The sequence below is a fragment of the Corvus moneduloides genome, chromosome 2, assembly GCF_009650955.1.
Source record: "Corvus moneduloides isolate bCorMon1 chromosome 2, bCorMon1.pri, whole genome shotgun sequence".
Lineage (NCBI taxonomy): Eukaryota > Metazoa > Chordata > Aves > Passeriformes > Corvidae > Corvus > Corvus moneduloides.
Window position 1 is genome coordinate 99,594,896 of NC_045477.1, and position 19,200 is coordinate 99,614,095.

The 19,200-nt window shown below is 35.9% G+C and overlaps 1 protein-coding gene across 5 annotated transcripts in view; it reads right to left on the minus strand.

Annotated features, from left to right (window-relative positions):
• The window catches only part of MYO16 (myosin XVI), a 377,180-nt gene that overhangs the window by 70,506 nt on the left and 287,474 nt on the right, over positions 1 to 19,200 (minus strand). For all 5 annotated transcript variants that reach the window (XM_032100576.1, XM_032100572.1, XM_032100573.1 and 2 more), the window contains exons 24-27: positions 18,955 to 19,030; positions 16,213 to 16,388; positions 11,805 to 11,885; positions 11,339 to 11,544 (exon numbers count right to left, since the gene is read on the minus strand). In XM_032100576.1, the coding sequence (XP_031956467.1) occupies positions 11,339 to 11,544; positions 11,805 to 11,885; positions 16,213 to 16,388; positions 18,955 to 19,030 (539 nt within the window). The remainder of the gene's footprint in view (positions 1 to 11,338; positions 11,545 to 11,804; positions 11,886 to 16,212; positions 16,389 to 18,954; positions 19,031 to 19,200) is intronic.

The window sequence follows — 19,200 nt, forward strand, 5'->3', positions numbered from 1 at the left end:
CCAATGAAGCTCATTTTCTTTCTCTACAGACACAGCCATGTGATAATAGGGCATCGAAATCAAAAGTCCTTCAATTGAAACACCAAGGTGGGCTTGTACAGCATTCCCACTTGGTCTCCTGGTGAGATTGCTACTTCAGCGGCTCAGTGTTTGCCAAACAAGCACTGCCCAGCTCACTGGGAAATATACCGAGATAGATGTATATTGCAGAAGAAGAAAGTAAAACCAAAGTCAAATGGAAATTGTGATATTAAAGAGAAATAGGATTAGATTTGCTGTTCCACCTAGATAATGCTTTATTTCTTCATTCCTTTTGGTTTTTTTTTTTCTCCTGTGCAACTGGTACTTAGTCAAAGAGGAATGGGAACACATAAAGCCCTTCCCACAATACTCACTAGTTGCTTAGACAACGTTTATTGGGATTATGGGGGAAGATTTTTGGACCTTTTTAAACCACACAGTAAAATAGCTTCTCTGTGAGATCATCTCTACTTCTACTCTCTTCTGTGGGAGCTTCCCTTGTGCCTCTGAACCCTGTGAGTACTATCAGTCTGGGTAACAGGGATTCTCCTGGCTCTGGATTGTATAATGGCTAGACAACTGTACAAAAGCAACATTTTTCAAGATAGGCTAAGGTCGTCCCCCTTGCATACTGTGCCAAGAGTGGACCAGATTCTGCTCTCATTTAGAGTGGAGTACAGTTGGAATAATTCTGCTAAAACAGATGATAAATTAATGCCACATTGGTCTAAACAAAAAAGCAAAGTAAGGTCCAGTGATTAAGATGCATAGAAGGATTTTACGTGCATGCTTGCGTAAGATTTTGTGTTTGCTCTCAGATATCACCAGTATTAGCTGCCTACTATTATTCAGCCTGACTAGGAAATCTAGCTTTAGGAAGAGTCATTCCAGGTGCTTCTGCTGAAGATTGAATGGTTGTAAAGAATATCAAGATATGGATAAGGAGAAAAAGGGTGCCATGGATATCTGAGTTGAGTGGAAAGAATTTAACAGCTGCAGAGCCATGGAAAGAAGAAACAGCAGGAGGGCCACAGTTGTTTTTGAGTCTGAGGCAGCTGGACTGCATCTATACAATTCCTATGACCTATACAAATCCTATGAACATAAAAAAGCAGCACTCAAGAGCAACTAATATTTTTCTAAGCACTGAAAGCACGCAGTTATATTTAATTAAGCAATAAATAACAAGGAATTATTTAAATATTATACAGTAAAATTAATCTATGCAACAATTTGCACTTTAGTCTGATAATTCAAAGTTCCTGCACAGTGCCACTGGCATAAACTAATGTGTTGCATACTTACTTCTTTAAAATATTTATTTTAAATATATGCTGTTTGTACTAAGAGGTCAATAATTCTAACAAGCATTTCCTTAGAAGAGTTTCAAGGTATCAAGGATTAGTGAAAATATTAGTAGTTGATAATATTTTAACACATTTATTTCTGTGGCAAGAATTTAACTGAACTTCTTACTACCACACATAAATCTATGTCCATTATCTTTGTCATTATGTAATGTCAGCAAATTATGAAGTACTCAGTAATGATTTTCACTGGAACCTTAAGGTTCTGAAATGAAGTTATTAGCTGCTTGTTATAGGCACATGGAACTCAGTCAGCTTGTGAGATATGGGTCAAGAACTTTCATTATGCTTATTTGCACACAAATATAATTCTTCTACTTTTATAATCCATGCTTTTAGATTAAATCCAGTGCTGTGGTAGGTATTTTAGTACCTTGTGAAAACATTTCTCCATGTTTAGAAATAGCGCAAGTTTTAAAATTCACAGATTTAAAACATGTGTAGACTTTCATAGGGATTATAATATTATTGTATTATAAGGATTATATTATTATTATTAAGGGTTATTTAGTGATCTAATAAACAGTTAAATCTGAGGGACAAGAAATGTCAAGTGCTAGTGGAAACCAGAGGTACCAAGGGTGGCACTTAAATCTAGAAATGAAATAAACATTTTAAAATTTTACAGATCTTAAAATAAAGAAAACCACAAGAACTGCTGAAACAGTTCAGCCAGAATTATGCATGTGTGTGCCCAATAGATTTATGATTGCCTAAGGAAATTAATATAGTTGTATGCACTTAAAAGCGGAGGGAGAACAATACCTTGAGATTCTCACTGAAACAACCTAAAAGCCAGGACATTCTCTATTGCACAAAACAATAGACTCTGCAAGAAGCTTCACTAAGTTCTGTGCATTCTATATTACATGTACTATATGTAAGATTATTTAGATTGCACACCAAACATTTGAAAGTAAGGCACCATCAGACTTAACTGACCATGTCATCTTTAGTTCCCTGTATCTGGCTATTTAATGACCTAATTACATCCTCCTGCTCAAGGGACCCCTTTTCTTGTCAATCTTGTTGAACTGCTAAGTGTATGACAGACATGAATAATTCAACTGACTTCAACAGTTTACACACATTTACACACGTTTTTAATTGTTTTAGCGAATGAGGGTTGCAACATAACATTCTCAAGATGCCCAGCAAACAATGTTGATATTTATTTTTGCCTTCAAAATACAGCTAGATGCCTTCTAAATAAAGCCAGGTGTCTGGCCTTCCACTGAAAACTCCAGTCCAAAGAGAAACCATTTTCTCTTGTAGTCAGTCATTTGTGCACTGTCAGTAAGCCCCAAAAACAGCAGCAGCTTTATCATCCTCACAGTCCAAACTCTGTGACGTGTAACATAAGGACTGATATTTTGTATTTACAATACTAATTCTGTGGGCTAGAAAACTGATGATACCATGGTATAGCTTCAAAAACTGCATCTGTCTCATCTCCAAAATGTTCTCTGATTTTTTAGTGCCTGTTACAAAGCATTAATTCTTTCCGTTGCCATAGAATGGAGCTACACTGAGTCTGTGAAATACATGCAAAAATGGATAAACCTAAAACAAGTCAGATTAATCCCATCCTAAAAGTGACCGCTTTTTTTATACCCTATAAATTAAGTCCTGGTTAATTAGACATTGGCATATGAAGTTTTGTTACGCATTTTTTGTTTTTAAAATATCAAAAAGGACCTAACAGGGATAATGGAGCAAACAAGCCAAATGCATACAAAGAAACAACTCCAAAGGGGATAAACCAGAATAGTCTATCTACAGTCAGACTATGTGGAAAGAGCTATTTCATTTTTCCATAAAATGAGTAGCCTGGTAACCCCCACTACGCTATCACATTGTGCAAGTAGATTTGAAACGGTCTGTAGCCTCTAAGACAGTCCCAAATATCTAGTTACATCTCAGCAATTCCCCAGGGTGATTTACTCCAATTCCAGGCTTGTCAGGGAGAATGTCAGAGCATTCTGGGTTCTGGTCATCTCTTACAGTATCATCAACCCCTATCAGTAAGATTTCATGAGGGATTACTAATTTAGAGTAATTCTGAGTGCTGTAAATGATCCTAAACTGGGTTCCCCTATCAGAAAGGTTGGTAAAAGGAAAAGATAAAATAAAAGCTGGGGCTAGAAAAAGGAAGAGGGTGTCGGCGATCTCTGACAAACGGGATGGGGGGCTTAGACAAGCGTTCCAGGAGCCTTTTATTATTTTATTTCAGCATCAGTCTCACAAGAGATGGTACCGGGCTCATGCACCCGAGACATCTGAAAACTTCCTGGTTGCAAAGCATTCTTAAAAGCTTTTTAGCCAATAGCATGCCTCTAAAAGTTACAGACATCTGTCTTAACGAATCCTTAATAAAGCATGTACATCTATTGTACACAATAGTAATTTGTTATGCCTTATATAATAACACACAATATCTCATTATTAAGCTTAAACTTATCTATCTACCTAAGCATACTTTTTGCAACTTCAACATCTATCTAGGCTAAGCCTAAGAACTAACCATTGTCTTTAACGTCCTTGTCTACAAGAGGAGACACTCAGAGTGATGGTGTTTGCCTTCCCAAGTCCCCAGTACACATGACGAAATACCTTCCTGGAGACAGCTGAACACCTGTCTGCCAATCAGAAGTAGAGAATGAATTCTTTATTTTTCATTTCTTGTCTTCTCTATTCAATTATATTTATTTTAAACTATGAGTTTTCTAACTTCTCTCCTAGTTCTCTCCCCCACCCTGCTGAGGAAGGAATGAGCTAGTAGCCATGTGGGGTTGACATGCCAGCTGGGGTTAACCAATGACACTTCTTTATCCAAGTGCTTTATTGGGGGTGCTGGTGGATGAGAGGCTGAACATGAACCAGCAATGTGCAGAAGTCCAGAAAGCCAGTGGTATCCTGAGCTGCATCAAAAAAAAGTGTGACCAGCAGGTCAAGGGAGTTGATCCTGCCCTCTACTCTGCCCTTGTGATTTCCCATCTGGAGTGCTGTGTCCAGCTCTGGAGTCCTCAGAACGAGAAGGGCATTGACCTGTTGGAGCAAGTCCCAAGGAGGGCCATGAAGATAGTTAGAGGGCTGGAACACCTATTCTATGAAAACAGGCTGAGGGAGCTGGGGCTGTTCACCCTGGAGAGGAAAAGGCTCTGGAATGACCTTACTGTGGCCTCCCAGTACCTAAAGCAGGCCTACAGGAAAGCCAGAGAAGGACTTTTGACACGGGCAGGTAAGGATAGCACAAGGGGGAATGGCTTTAAACTGAAAGAAGGCAGGTTTAAATTAGAGATTAGGATGAAATTCTTTGCTGTGGGATTGGAAAGGCACTGGAACAGGTTGCCCAGAGAAGTTGTAGATGCCTTTTCCCTGGAAGCGTCCAAGGCCAGGTTGGACGTGGCTCTGAGCAACCTTGTCTAGTGGAAGGTGCCCATGGCAGGTGGTTTGGAGCAACATGATCTTTAAGGTCCCTTCCAATCCAAACCATTCTATGATTCTATAGTAATTACCAAAATTGCCAAGGATGCAGCCATTTTTAAAATCACAGTTTTAAACTTCAAGCATGACCTTCATTCCTCACGGGAAGTTAGTCATTAGCAGGTTTATGAATTTGCATTTAAAGTGCTCTCAAAACTGATGACTTTAAAATACTTCATTTACTCACCTTTGCTTGCATTCTGAAAGAAAGACAAACAAAAACGATTACCCTCCATCAGAAATATCACTTCCAGCCCTAGGTCTGAAGGAACAAACTACACAAAGGCAAGACTGCCATTTGATATAAATTGATATCATTACATCTACTTTAATGAAATACTGCTTTTGTAGCACCAGTCAAATTACTTCTTGCTCTCCTTGCAGAGATTTAAGGTATCATGGCACGTATCAATGTAGTGCTGTATGAGATTACTGATACTGCATAGCAGACAATAAAGCTGAAAGGGCCAGGGTGATGATGACCCATCACTTTGCAATCTGCTCTGTACATCATTCTCACTGATGCCCTGAATAACTTGCTCATGAGACTCTGAAATGTTCTGCTGACTTTTTAAATTCAAAAATGATGTATTATAAAACATTATAACTTCCCTTCTTTCAAGAGGAAAAAAAGGGAGAGGGGAAAGAAAGAGAAAAAAGTGAACACCAAAATGCTTCTGGACAAAGGGAGTTCAGATATACAATGATGAGTCACACATATGATTTACAAACATAAACAAGACATCTATGCAATACATCATCAGCTAATAGCACGAATTTGATGAAAACATTAAAACAGCTATTAAAAATGGCTTCATAGGAAAAGGACAGACATTACTTGACAAAACAATGATATCAGCATTAACATAATCTTTCCTGAGAAAAAAAGATATCTCTTCAGAATGATCTCTAAGCAATTATTTGAAAGAGTTAATAAAAATTTAGTGTTCTGAAGCGCTGAAGTTTTGATGCAAATACCACTATTAGAGCATTTCAATATCAATGAATGTTGCCCTGACTAGAAGTACAGATCTCAGGAACTGCAGTTCAGTGTAGCTCGAAGAATAAATTAAGAAGAACTTCATACTAAAATCAGAGGAAACCTGTAATTAAAACAGTTTTTGAACATACTTGTTTCACTCTCACTGCTATGATTACCATAAGAATCCATTATCATTGTGTTTCATATTCTTCCTTCCTAGTATTTCCTGTTAAAATGGATGTTTTGCCATCTTTGAAGTTACTTTAAAACAAAAAATCATCAGAATGTTAGCTGTGTTTCCTTTTTTTTAATAAAGCTTACATGTGGTGATTTAGATATTTTTACCTTATTCATATAGGAGAGTGAGGTTAGATTATGAAAGGAGGGAGAAGAAGGAGAAAAAGAGGGGAAGATAGGGAAGAAGGGAAAGAAGAAGAGGAGGAGGAATATGAGGCAGAGAAGAAGGAAGAAAGGATAGAGGACGAGGAGGAGGAGGATGAGAAGGAAGAAGGTATGATATCGTACCTCCAAGCCAGCATTGGACACTGTCTTAACAGGATAAATAACTACTTCAGACTGCATAAGCCTAGGTAAAATTAAAGTTTAGACTGGTGTAATTTAAGCCATTTAAAAAGATTATTAGATATAGTAAACCATAACATTCTAGTGACTTATGTCTTCTTGCAACAATACTGTAAGAAATGTCTCTACATACAGACATCAGTGCTCTCCTTCACACTATGAAATTTTGTCTGCTCTTCCGTGAGCAGCAACAGAAGGTAGGACGGGATCTCCATGATGGAAAGCACAAGGGTGGGATGATAGAATTAAACCCAGGAAAGACCATCTAGAAACCTGAGAGACAATAATGAAACTCCAAGAAACACTAAGAAAGTGCAGAAATAAATGCAAGCAACATCACACAAGAATTTGGGCTTTCTGAACAACATGGATTTACCAACGGAATCCTGCCTTTCTCATCTGCTAAGTGAAAGGCTCAATTTGCTTCTCAGTTCCAATAATCCAAAGAGGTTATCCTGAGCTTCAACAGCTCTGAGTGGTTCCCATTAACTGGCAGGGAAGGCTAAAACAGATGTCTCATTTCAGGACCTGCGTAACTGGACCTTGCAGTCTCCACTGCTAAGCAATATCCCAGACACAAGGAACATGGGACATGTGAACCTCAGTTTCTAAGTTAGTAGCACATAAATTCTTCTTTGGGCAAGGAAACTGAAATACAGAGAAAAGAACTGGGTACAGTTCAGCAACTTGGTGAACAACATTAAAGAAGAAAGAGAGAGGAAACATTAATTTTAATTTCTAGTTCAATTTAGAGAACATGGAGTGTTTACATAGGAGGACGGTACCAAAAGCAATTTTTCAGAGGGAGTGGAACAGAGCATCTTATTGCCTCATTTTTACCTGAACATGCCTGAACAGCTGTATTCTTGTACTCCCTCATGGGTCTTTGATCACTTTAATTACTTTTAAAAATTTATATTCCAAATGGCTTTTACATGTCTTCCTTGAGCACCACATGAGGTGAATGACACAAAAGTCAGCCAGGATCCATTTTATTAATTGATGCAAAGAGATTAGATTCTAGATATTAGGCTTGTATAATGAGGCTCTGTTTGTGCACCAGAGAGTTTCTGAGCCCCACTCTGCACTGGAAACAGAGCAGACACTTGATACTTACTTTTCTTTTTCCATGGCACTGACTAACAAAACCACAAAAACAATTACTGTTTATACTAATGTGCTTTTTGTATCTCTTATTTTAAACTAGATATATTTTAAATTAGAATAATTTAAAATTAGATATATTTTAAATAAGATTTCAAAACACTAAATATTGGAAAAAAACAGCCATCTGCAGACAGTTCCTAATTCCATGGCTATTTTACTGTTTTCTTTCTTCCAGGAAAAAAGATACTTGAGGATACTTTACCTATGTGTACAATTTGGGCTGCAAATTGGAAACTTTAAACCCTTTAAAAATTTGTTTGTGCCACTGCCTTGACTTAAAGAGCAAAGCTAGAATTTAAAAATATAGTTCACTGAGAACCATTCTGAAGATACTAAGCAAAATACATGGGTGAACTTTTCCAGGAATGTAAAATGCATGTTACTCAAATTTTCTATTTTTAAGATAAAGTAAAAACTGATCCTTGTCTCTGCTCATAGAGCTTCAGAAATTGAGCCAACACTGCAGGTAAATTCAGCAGAAATACTGCATCTGGAGTTGGCAAATCTGTTAAAATCACATATATGATTTCTTAATGATCCTATTTTTACAGGATCTAATAGCATATGACCTTATGAATTCTCATTTTTATTATATATTCATTGAGAGTAAGTGTCACAGCTTCCATTTAATAACCAAGATTTCCACAAGATTTCTCTTCTGATCAACAAACTTTGGTGATTGAGGGGCTCACCTCACAACTGTCAGCTTTTATTTTGGTAAGACAGAAGCAGAACCAGTATATCCAAAAGGATAGCAACAGAAATAATGACTAATCTTTGTAGCCCAGGAAGATATGCTCTTACAAAATACGACCTCTCTTTAGCTACACTCCTTAAGCCATTGTAGGAGTTCAAATGCAACTCTTAAATATGTTAAAGACAAGCCATATTAATCCCTAATTAGATATCAACAGAAATTTACTCGAATTCATCCAATTAAGAATGCACTGCTACTGTCTGATTGCTGATAGAATTACAATATTCCATCCCTTTGCCACAAAGTCCCCTAATACAAACATCCAAACATCCTGTCTTCTTATAACCCAGCAAAAAAGAGGTTTACTTTTTTAATTAATAACTATTTTTAATTCTGACCACATTACCTATATGATAAGGAAGACCCAAAAAGTAAACGCACAAAAACTACAGGGATAGTGAGGGAGGATAATAATTCCCTATCTTTTGGGAATTCAAGTTGGGATCACAGCCACAAACTCTCTTTAGAACAGTAGACCCACCAGTTTGACAGCAAAGGAAATAAAAATTTGAAAGGTGAAAAACTCTATCAGCTTCAGGACTGTAAGCCTATATGGAAATATGACAAAATAATTTCTCATTCCAAGTAATGAATAGTAAGACAAGACCAGAGTTTGGCTGAACAGACAAGACCAATACAGTTAACAAAACATCAACAAAACTAATGATCTGGTTTCTAAAAATATCCTGTCCAGTTACCAAGGCAATACAGAGATGTAACACAAGTGAGAGCTTTTTAGGAAACTTTTTGAAAAGGTAACTCATAATCTCTGAATTCAGTATTTCTTTCTTACCTGTAGTCTATTGGCTCAAAAAACATACAGCATTAAGAACTGACAGTACTTTTGAAATGCAGTCTAATAATATATTTTCTGCTTAAAAATTTCATACTTTCAGCCAATTTCAGAGTCTTAAATGATTAAATGGAAAGAATTATGCAAATACACTGAATGTGAATACGAAGGTTAACTTGTCATGGTGACTAAAGTGAGAAATTCACTCTTGTACAAAGGAAGATAAGCTATGGCCTGTGTGGCATGGATGGCTACTATAAAAAGCTTCACAATGCTGATGGTCTTTTTCAATATTGCTGGACCAAGAGCTCTGTGTTTCTATTTGTACACAAATCTAAAAATTCAGTAGTATTGAGAGATTGTATGCAGAGTGATTATTGCTAAGTTTTGGATAGATTCAACATATATTCACAGGGAATATTATAAAACAAGCTTCATTTTTGGTGACACCATGCTAGCCCCATCACTGTTTAATTCATTTTATGTATAACAATAAAATTATTATGACCTGGTGAAAATATGCAAAAATGGCAGGGGCTCAGCTGCAAAGAGCCTGTAAAAGTAATTTATTGTGGAGGAAAAGGGATAAAGATGCAGAGTAACAAAAGTAGAATACTTTAAAATAATAGCATAAATGTTGCTGGCATCATATTGTTGGTTTTTTTTGCCATTCTTGTTTTACTCTTGTTACTGCAAAGAAATATTTATTGTGACACACCAGATGTCCTCTAGACTTTTATGTAAAAATTTGTCTTTGGGAGGTGCTTGAAGGTGTGGATGAAAAAGACTGAAATGATATTTTTAACAAAACTTCTCAAAATTAAGAAAATATGCCAGACTTGTGCCTATACTGTTAGAGTGCCATTCTCTGGCACTGAAAATTATCTTTGTACACATGGTTAATCTCTTTTACCTTCCAAAAGAGAGCAGCAACCTCCATATTGCCCACCAGGATTGATCCTAGGTCTGTGGTAAATCCCAGCCTGAATCTGGTAATTGCAGTGAAAAAAGCTGGGTGGCAAGGAAGCAAATATCTGCCAGAAATCACAGTAAGGATCTAACAGTAAAAAAAATTGTGGCACTGTGCTCATGTAACAGTACCTTGAAGGTCCCGTTCAGTTATATAGAAATGGCTATATAGAGAATGCCCAAACAACTTCAGAACCTGAAAGCTTTCCCAAATCTCCCATTACGTGCATCTTCTCCTCAGCCAGCTGGTCCAGCTCGATTCACTCTGGAGGATGAATATTGTGGTAGGACAGAGACAGTTTACTTATGAAACTGATGGAATTGTAAACTCCTTTACTCCTCACTTTTTGAATATTTACAGAGAGAAAAACTTTCTGCCCAAGCAGTAATTTAACATCCACAACTTTTTCCAAGAAGACAAGTAAGCAGCTGACATTCTCATGCTGTTTCTCAGAAGTCAAGTAGTACAAAGGCCAGGTCATAACTGGTTGATATATCAATCAAGGAGCAGAACATGCAGAGAGAAGGAACTTGTGTTGAGTGCATGAGGCTGCTAAACAAACACTTCTTGGACAAGACAGTCCTCTTTCTTTCCTGAAACTTTTGAGAATATAAGTGACCCAAAACCCCAATACTGAACTGGGAATGGGGAACAAGATTTTATCTTCAGACAGAAGCAGAACTTTTTGTCTTTTCACATTAATTCAGTATGTCACTGATTTCTAACAACAATAATAAAAATGGAGTTGTGGTATGAGCATTGGTAACTCATGACCATGGTTAAACAAATCCTAGCCTATGAAATACAAATAATAAACCCATGACATTTACATCTAGAAACCTGAAAAATTAGACTATTTCTCTTTCTCCTTTTTAATTACCTGCACACAATATGCAATATTTTATATTTTATAAATTAAAAAAACATAGCTCTTTTATGTCATACTTTTAAAACTTAATAAATTTTGCTGATGATCTTTATAAATATATTTCTACATATCAATATAAATTTTATAAATTTGTAAATTTATAAATATATTTCTAAAGTTCATGATTCCTTCAATTAAAAAATAACAAGCCTACACCCCCTGCAGGCAGACAAGATTTTCTCTGAAAGAAGTCTGAAAGACTCATAAGCAAAACAACATTGCAAGCACTACCAGAGCATGACAGAAGGTAAGAAAAAAGGTTTTATGGAACTTGAAAGAATTTACCTTGACAAGAAGTCTGTGAAAGAGAGACGTATTGGATACCCATGCCGTATAATTTTGACCATGTCTAGGACACCAATATACTGCAGTTGAGCAGACACATAAAAATTATCAAAAGTATCTGGCAACTTGGAGTTATTAGGCTTTATACAATGAATAGAATGTGGTGTGCAATTCTGCAGCTTCCCAATAATATCTGCAAGTGATTTCTGGGGAAAAAACAAACAAACATACAAACAATCAATCAAACAATTATCACTCATTCTTGTGCAGCAGAGACAATTGTTCAACACATATGCTCTTCCTAACTTTTAAACATCTTTTCTCAAAAGGCTTCACCAGATCATGCAAGTGGCTTTCTCAAACATAAGATTTTTCTTTCTTCCATTGCAATCTGAAGAGGGTAATCCTGCCTTTAAAATGTCTGGACCTTTTTTTGCAAATTTCTGTCCGTAAGATGTTCACTGACCCTGAGCTGTACTGCCACAGTGGTTGGGCCCCCTCGTTCCAGTCGCTGAAGAAAAGAGGATGTTCCTTTCTTTTTCAGCAGCTGTGGAAGAGAAAACCACACATGCAAGAATTTTATCTCAAGATAGGCAGTACACCTTTGTCATTGTTGCAGTTTACTAATGAAGGCAAACATTTATACAAACACTGTGCCATAGACAAGGACTGAGTTTCAGAACGAAATGGGAAAGTGGATAAATATCCTCAGGTATTTGCAGAGTCATGACTGGTGAGTAAGTTTTGATTTCAGAAGCAGCTACATATATTATAAAGATAATATACCTTTTACAAATAACTGGGCAAATCAATGTCAATATGTTTTGGAACTCTGTTGCAGAAGCAGGAGTTGTGCAGTTAGTATCCTGCAGAGTCTGCCTAGATGCAGCATAATTCTGTAACGCTGTAAGAAGATGCCGTATGCCTTTGGCAGATGTTTAAATGAGTAAATATGAGCGAAGATCATTTAAAAAAATCTTGACAGCAAAACAATGATATAGATATTTTTAAAAACTCTTCTCATTTCTTGCACACATGAACACAGTTAAACTTTTTTTTTTAAACACATTTTCACCCATTAGAAACATAAATTATCAATAGCTTCCTATTTCATTAGAACCAATGTTACCCTATACATCAGAATTGGGAGTGGAGAATGAACTTATTTTTCACTGCTCTACTTCCTATCTTTGAGACTAAAATGGCAATAATCATACTAAAAGTGATCTCAGAATTTAGGGACTTTTCTTAAAATTTCTACAGAAAAGCTGGCAAAATTATTGCATTCCAGGATTTGGCAAACCTTGAGAGATTTAAACCTCGTTATCAATGACAGCCTTTTCACCTCTGACTTTCCCATCACCTTTCTTCAGTCCACTTACCCCATAAAAATCCCTTTCTATTGAGTCAGCATGTTCTGGACTACTTCTTTTTCCAGTTTTATCAAAAAAGCATATATTTTCTCAGTTTGGCCCACTCAAGCCATCAAAAATATTGTAGCGCAAGCAATTTTCTACTCACCATGCTAAACTTTGGAGCTCTTTTTTATTTCACTTACTAGGATGCAGTAAGATTTTAAAGGCAAATTCACCCTCAACTTCAAAACTAAAAAGTAAAAGAGATCTGCTTGTTCCACTTTTTCGCATTAAAAAAACCACTAGCATGCCAACAACAGTTTTCAGTTAAAGTTTACAAAATAACTGAGGAATATAACCAAAATAGAATTTTCTCCACCTATGGATAATGCTGTCACCCCTTTCTCTCAATATTTAAATCAATAGACCAAGATTGTTTCCTGACTTCGTTGGAGATCCAGCAAAAACGCTTTAGATGATAAAATTCCTGCCTGATCTGTGTTACATATGACTTCCCATGGGAAAGAAATATTTGTTTCAGAGTGAGAGAGAGAAAACAAAGGAAAAAGGCAAAGACAAAAATCTAACTTAATTCAAACTCTCCAAACTTTGACATCTTCAGTCTTCAGCTATGGGCTAAGGAAAAAGACTGTATCACCACAACTGTACCTCTCTATTACCCTCTAATATATAGCCTTACATTGGAATACCTTGTACCTCTAATCTACAGAAAAAAACCCCCACATATATGTAATTTTGTAATCTCTGTTAAGAAGCTAAAATCTCCTCTGAAAAAATCGCTAAAGACTTCTGCTGTATGAACTCTGAAACATACTAATTCTTCCAAAGTAAGTGAGGGGAAGACAACAGAGCCAAAATAAGTACCAGGAAAAGATTACAGAAAAACAAGGGAGCAAGAGCTGATGTCAATAAGAGTTGTGAGAGTGTCACTGAAGATATATTTTATTTAAAAGGGATGTGATCTTCCTAAGTCACAGAGGCTTGAGCCGGCATCCCCAAATTCTATGACTCCTTATGTGCTCCAAACTTCTGGCCAGCTAACAGATCTGTTCATATCTGTCTTAGAATGGATGCATTGCTGTCTTGGATCCTACCATGCTAGTGTTAGTTCAAAGAGGCAGGCTATCCTTACTTGTCCCAGCATGCTCAACATCAAGAACAGAGTCATTTATGGAAAGGTAAGCAGATACATGGCCATACTTAGAGACATTTATAATTATATAACCTAGCAATTAACTTCGATTGCAGTTACAAGATGAAAGAGGAGGGGACTCACAACAAACTTCTACTTGACTTTAACTTGCCCGACTTCCCTTCCCTGGATATGATGGAATCTAGATGACTGCCCATACATAGTACCACATGTACCTTTCATTTTATGTTTCTCACTGCCTACAGTGTGATGTATGTTGTGACTCAAATTTCAGAAATAAAAGGAATGTCAGTCTCTGGTTGATAATTTTTACCTTAATATTTCTCCTTCTCCCCCTCCTCTTCTTTATTTTTTTTCCTTCGCTTTGTTGCCTTTAACCTCTGGATAAACTCCACTAAAAATGCAGTGGTTATGATTTTCCAACAAACAATAATTTTAATTCTAAGCTGATAAGAAAAAGCCCCTTACATTGCATTTCCAATTACAGTAATACGATAACAACCCCAAAATTATTTCCATCACTGTCCATCACTGCATATTTTCAAGTCTATATTGAAAAAGGGAAGAAATTATTTGGGACACCACAGTTATAGATGTGGGCTTGATCCATTATTGAATTTAAGCACTTATCTACTTCCAGCTACTGCATTAAGTACCTATTAAAAAAAACAAGTATTGCCTTTTACCACTGGAACAGCTTAGATTCCTAAAGTTCTGCTCCAGTCCTGCAGGGCAGCACACTAACTTGCTCAAATTAGGCCAACAGTATCTACAAACAATGCAGTGTTCTGTCTCACCTGCACAGCCCTTCTCAAAGCCTGTGTTTGAGAAGCCAAGCCATCCTTGTCTCTGCAGACAGATGAAGAACAAAATTTTTCCCACCTTCCAACTAAAGGTGGGAAACCTAAAGGTTTACAGCATTCTCACTGAAACTGAAATTTCTGACTTCAGATATCATGCTTCCCCAAAGGAATTGAATAAGTCTTCTGTCTCTCAAAAGAGTAACTACAGGTTAAAAGCTATTCTGGATATGTCAAAACCAGCATAATTTCAGAGGTCCCAAATATGCAGTGTTTTGCCCTGGTTTGATTAGGCTTCTAACTTAGATGTGCTCTTCATACTTCCTCCCATGTATGGGACTAGGATCTTCTTCACATCCTTAGGAAGCTTCCTCAAGGAAGCTGTTACTACAGTGGAAAGGCACCTAAAGGCACCTTGTAATGCCTCAGCTGTTTGCTAAATATAGCCTTAAACCAACACCATTCACTTCAACTTAACTTTTTCCACTGAGATTACTGACAAGAACTGTAGTCAGGAATTATGCTGCTATCAGCAGGGGGACCATAAGGAAAGTCCCATTGCTATTCTATGGATGTACAAAGCCTTCCACAATGACACATGAGAACAGGCTCCTTAATCCCGTGACAGAATCAATTTTATGCAGCTGTAAAGCAAAAATAGAGTTGTAAGATTCAAGAAGCCTGGTGAGGCAGCGGATGTATTGTGAGAAGTGCATGCTTCTTTTCTAGAGGGATGAATTCCAAAGCTCTGTCATGAATTAACTCCATAAATCACATTATTTCTCTTCAAGAGAGATGTTCCATGTGACACAAACAATTAATTTTCTGATAATCTTCAAAGTTTCCCTCCTGCTCCCCTCTTTTTTTTTTTTTTTTTTGTTTGTTTGTTGTTTGTTGGTGTTTGGGTTATTTTTTTTTAACTTTTTTGTCTGACTTAGCTAGCAGGAAAAGAGACAAGTTCAGTAATGAGGAGAGTTTGATTTGGTTTCAAATTGCCTGGGAAAATTTACATATAAGAGACCATTTAAAATAACAATGTCAGCCAAAATTTAAATTTTGATCTTCATACAAAACCACACAAAACTGTATTTGGCAAACCAGAAATCTTCTCATGTTGACATAATAAGGACATTAAGATTTTATTTTTGCATTTTCTATGTCTTAATTTACTCAACTATTAATCATAAAGTCAGTCAAGGAGACAAAACAAAGAAGTGTTCCAATACAGCCAAAAATTCATACGATTGCACTTATTGCTAATAAGCCCTGGAACCAGGAAATCATGGAATGATTCAGGCTTGAAGGACATCATCATCTTCTCTGACCTTCTGCTCAAAGAGACCAAGAAAGAGATCCTTGAATCAGAATTATTAGTGTTCGTAAATTAGAACCTTTTCTCACTTTTGCTGCTTTAGTGTTGATACTAAGTACTAAATTATTTTAATAGCTTAATAACTACAGAGAATGAAGCAGAGAACACTATGATTTCAGAAATGACAAAATAACAGAAAAATCTTCAAGGAGCAAAGAATCCTAGATTTCTACCTTGTTGAGTTCAATATACTTCTTTGCTTCTCCACTTGGACAGGTCACAGATGTTTTTTTACTGAGCAAGGCTGCTTTACATCCTTTGATTTTAAGGGAATGATATGGAGGAACAAGTGATCCAGTTTGTGTCAGTTTGGACTGGAACAATTGATTGATGACCACGTTTTCACTAGCTGAAAATAAAAAAAGAAAGAAATGCATGAAGATAAAATACAAGCTAGAAAGTTATATATGTTGCATTTGTCAGTAAAAAGACATGCAGTAGGAGAGAATTACATATGTAAACCTAAAACAAACGGACAAACCAAAAAATGAGCATTATCAACGTTATCAAAGAACATTCAATATCTGAAAATAGCAACAGTATTTTTAACATATTCAGGTCCTGTGCTGAACAAATAGAGGGCATAAACCAAAACCTTTCAGACTGATCTGTCTAAACTTAATTACTTATGGGATCATCACCTCTGAATTTCATTCCATTACAGACTCCCAGTTTATGCATCTATTATAGCAATGTAAGACATCAGTTTTGCACAATTTCCTAACATGTAGTATTTAGAAACTATCAGGGCACTTAACAGAAATAAATTATAGACAGTCATTGCACTGAAGAATTATATATACCCAAAATATGAGAAGGGATTTTAAAAAAAGGCAAGGCAAAGGACAGAACTGTAGAAAATTGGGTTTTTCTACATCGAGACAACACTTAAAAACATTTACAGAAAAAAGACAATTCCATGCATATATATTATTATTTTTACAAAATAAATACACTTCCAAGAGGTGCTTTTTAAAAAAAAAATCTGAATTTTAAGACAGATAGTATATTTTATCCTAATTTCAGTCTAATTATCCTTTATGAATTTATGGCCACAGGGTTTTTAAGATGAACATGACAATTGCTCGTACTACCACAGCACCAATAAGTGTTAAGAACCCGTTGTGTGCTACATCCTTAACCGTCCTGAATTCTTGTTACTTTTTTTTTTTTAAGAACTAGCAAATTGGCATTATGATCACACCCATCATATGAATAAACAAAAAACCCCCAAAGCCAGAAAGATGAATGGAATAAGCATCATAAATAACAGTTTAGCATGGCAGGCAAAAATCCTCAGTTTGTTCTTTAATAACTGTTTAAAGGTTTCTTACTGTATGCTTACATGCAATATATTTGTTTCCCTGTTTCTGTGGAGATTACTATTCCTTACTTAACAAGGGCATTAAAATGATGAGGAAGATTTTGAAGTAGATAATTGAAATTATTTCAGCACAATCAGTGGGCATCAATATGTTTAAATGTTTAAAATGTTTAAAATATAGTAAGTAGGATTAGGAGAGGCATAGAAATTACGCCTTTCAAATTAAAACAGATATATCCTATGTCAGTATTCTCTTCTGATAATTTTCAGGCAGGTATGTTCCACATTCTTACATATATATACATATTACTTTAATGTTATTATAGTTAAAAGTTTTGATTGAGGAAACAAAATTCAATGAAAATCAAAGGAAGCATGCACTTAAGTTATACACCTACACAACTTATGAAACTGACTCTGAGGGAAATATGTCACTGACAGTCAACAGGTTTTAAGCCTAAGTCACTTAAAATAGATGGAACTTAGCCCTTAAGTGACTTACATGCTAGTAAATATTCTGCTCACAGAATTTTTCCATTACTTTTAATTGTTGTTATTATGACTCCTCAGTTGTATATATAGTCACCCTCATCATATTAAACTTTTTATACCCAATCCAATCCTCCATTCTTGCCTTTTAACAGTTGCATAGCTGATTACACAAAATAGCAATGAAAGTGCAGAAAGAGACTATGTGAGGGAATGGGAGAATGTTCTCTCTCATTGAACATACTGGAAGTTGTCATGCTTTCTTAGGATTATATTCAAGAAAATTTCTTTCATTTCTTTCTTCATTCTGAATGTACACTTTTTGTGTTTAAAATGCATCAATTATTTTACTAGGGAGCTAGGCTAATATTACAGTAAAATTGCTAAAACTCAGGCAGGCCCCTATTTCTAAGGAAAGAAATATAAGTACATAATATATTAAGTGAAAGACACTACAGTGGTTGGAGAGAAGACAAATGACACCTCAGGGTGCACTGGAATTTCCCTGAGGAAAATGTTTTGGTTTTCTTCAGAGAAAGGAGAAATGATACAGGTTTTTATTAATCCAATTATGATTAATTAATTAATTAATTAACTGCATTATTAGGCATAATTTTACAATATGCACACCGAAAGGCATTTAATTTTGCATTTCAATGGACATTTGTATCTGTTCACTGAAAAACATAAGAACGCCCACAAGTTACTGCTTTTAGAAGGGTACTTGAGCAGTGGAGCACATCCCACTGCAGCCTCTATGATTTTGGGAGCCTAATTTCCTTTCCCTATTTTCTGAGCTTTATTTTTGCTTTCGTTCATACTCATTGTCTTCTGTAAGTCATTCTCACATATCATACTACACCCTCTTGTTCTCTACATCACATCACATGATAAAGATGCTTTATGTTCATGAATCTAAAAGCTTTTAAATTAGAGCATATTTCAAACAATACTGTATGTACACACTTCATAAAGATGAGGGTGACTTTTTCTTACTGGAAATAAAAAATATATAAATGTCTCTTAAAACTAAAACGAAAATTAAAATCGAGTCATAACATCTTGATTTCTAACAACAGTAATCACAAAAGCATTTACTTACTTTTCATTACAAATATGAGATTTTGTGAAAGGGAATCTTTATTTTTTTCTATCGCACCAGCAATTTCATATGTAACCTATAATAGAATATTGTGACATCATTAGTCATGACCAATGCATCTTTTATAAATCTCACAGCAGTAGAAATGAAGCTATGCTTATTTCCACTCGACAGTTAAAGGCTGGCACCAGGTAGTATCTTTTGGCATTTTCTAAGTGCCAACAATATTGACCAGAAGAACCAGTT